The sequence below is a fragment of the Cygnus olor genome, chromosome 2, assembly GCF_009769625.2.
Source record: "Cygnus olor isolate bCygOlo1 chromosome 2, bCygOlo1.pri.v2, whole genome shotgun sequence".
NCBI classification, from domain to species: domain Eukaryota; kingdom Metazoa; phylum Chordata; class Aves; order Anseriformes; family Anatidae; genus Cygnus; species Cygnus olor.
In genome coordinates, this window is record NC_049170.1 from 104580479 (window position 1) to 104582972 (window position 2494).

Sequence of the window (2494 nt, forward strand, 5' to 3'; positions counted from 1 at the left end):
TTTGAGCTTAGAAAACAGAGGGAGGATATACCAGGTCTTAAAAAGGGAGACACTCCGAATGTCCAAACTGTATCTGTGTTTCACAAATGGCTTCACAAATAAAAATTACAAGAAAAAGTTTTATTGTCTATGGGTAATATCTGAGCCAAATTAATATCATATGCATTTACAACTTAATGAATAGCCTAAAAAGCCTCATTTTTTGGAAAGATTCCCATAGGCTTTCACATAAGTTAGATCAGGATCACTATAGAGAAAAAAAAAAAAAAGTCATCTCAATAAAACATTTGGTCTTTTAGATAGTTGTAAATACAGCCAAGAAAAGATTTTGCTTTAAATACATTCAAATCAAAGGAATATTTCAATTTGCAGGAAAAGGCAGCTTCTCACTACTATCTACCACGCTTCTGAAAAAAATCAATATTTAAAAATGTTCACATCTAAATTAAGAGCATTTTGTTTCACTATCAGCAGTGTGGTGGTAAATATGTTAATGCTCTGGACAACAGCTTATCTTGGCATTAGTCTCATTTGTATCTAATAATACTGCAATCTTGTGAGAAATGCCAGACTTTCTCAAAACAAACAGCTGGCCAGTAAAGACTGCCAAATTCTTGAAGTCTGTGAAATCAGTTTCAGTAAACATGGGATGTTCGTTAGTAAAGAAAACTATACTATACTATATTTTTTAAAACATCTTTGAAGCTAACAGAGAATTTACACTTTGTTTTCCCCCAAGGCACTGCAAAGCTTGGAGCCACTCATTTTATCCAAATCAACTTTGCCTCGCTCATATGATGATATATGTTCATTCCACTGCAATAGCTGATATTACAAATGCTTTTCTTCGACATGGCAATTTTCTTCTTGATATTTATGCTTCTATGTGTTTTATTGCAGGAGAAATACAAAATATTTCAGTTAACTCTTCAAATTGCTCCAGTTGAAGGAGAAAGCCTTCATCAAAAGAAGGATGGTCTGACTGACAGGCCAGCTTCAAAGCCAAGCCTGAGAAACAACAATCCAGAATCTTTCCACAAACAGAAGAAATGAGCACTGAAAGACCTTCCAATCTAATCAAACACCTAGGGCAGACAAGTATTCCTTCCCTTGAAAATATAAGTGATTTTTCCTTAAATGTCACTGACTGTACCCAGGTCGTGGTGCCAGAGGAAGTTTTTTTTACTGTTGCTGCTGCTGGCATATTGGAAAATCTGCTTGTCCTTATTGCTGTCATCAGAAATAAGAATTTGCACTTGCCCATGTACTTCTTCATTTGTAGTTTAGCCATTTCAGACATGTTAGGTAGCTTGTACAAAACTCTGGAGAACATCTTTATTATCTTGTGCAAAATGGGGTACCTGACTCGTCGTGGGGACTTTGAGAAAAAGCTGGATGATGCCATGGATTCCATGTTCATTCTGTCTTTACTGGGGTCAATTTTCAGCTTGTTAGCTATTGCAGCAGACAGATATATCACTATTTTCTATGCTTTGCGATACCATAATATCATGACACTACGAAGGGCTTTGATCATCTTGGCAATCATTTGGACGTTCTGTGCTGGCAGTAGCATTGCCATTGCCCTCTTCTCCTATGAAGCAGCTACAGTTATTCCCTTCACTATCCTGTTTCCTTTAATGATGTTTTTTATACTGTGCCTCTATGTACATATGTTCCTCCTTGCTCGATCTCATGCTAAAAAGATCGCCTCACTGCCCACCAGTGCAGTCCATCAGAGAACTAACATGAAAGGAGCCATTACACTGACTATTTTCCTTGGAGTCTTCCTTTGCTGTTGGGCCCCCTTTGTTCTTCACATCCTCTTAGCAAGGTTTTGCCCACATAACCCTTACTGTGCCTGCTACATGTCCATATTCCATGTGAATGGGACCCTCATAATGTGCAATGCAATCATTGACCCTATGATTTTTGCATTCCGAAGCCCAGAATTACGGAGTACATTTAGGAAGATGTTCTGCTGTGCCAGGTATAACTGGAACTGGTAGACACTAAACAACAACAACAACAACAAAAATACAGAAGCACACTCACTGGGGCACTGTGCAATCCAAATTCACAGTTAAAAATACTAAAAGTGATGCCCAAAGTAATATTATGCTTGGAGAATGCTGCCAGTGATTTCAAGAGGTCTACTGAAGAATACCTATGAGTTAAGTATGCACATAAGTCTTTGCCAACCAAACACCCAGAAATATTACTGATTAATTTTGCTCATAATTTTCATGCAACAGTCTAAAAATAACTGTAACAACTGTCTTTTGTCATTTCAGAAAAAATCAAATATAAATCTTCTGCAAGTATTGTGTAACCCAAGAGATTAATTTATGCCAACTCATTTTGTATCAGTAATTTCAATTTAAGGTGTATACTACTCTAAAATTCTGTTGTTTAAATCACAAATAAATGAATACTTGTTTCTGAACTTCACGTTTATATAAAAGTCTACGATAAAGCAGAAAATATGGACATG

At 36.5% G+C, this 2494-nt stretch overlaps 1 protein-coding gene across 1 annotated transcript; it reads left to right on the forward strand.

Annotated features, from left to right (window-relative positions):
• The first annotated feature begins 1049 nt into the window (after positions 1-1049).
• MC2R (melanocortin 2 receptor) lies at positions 1050-2009 on the forward strand. The gene has a single exon (XM_040549357.1). It carries the CDS (start codon positions 1050-1052, stop codon positions 2007-2009), a length of 960 nt encoding a protein of 319 aa, XP_040405291.1.
• Positions 2010-2494: the final 485 nt, after the last annotated feature.

Coding starts and splice junctions, on each gene's coding strand:
- MC2R (XM_040549357.1), top strand. CDS start 1,050: ATGAGCACTGAAAGACCTTCCAATCTAATCAAACACCTAGGGCAGACA.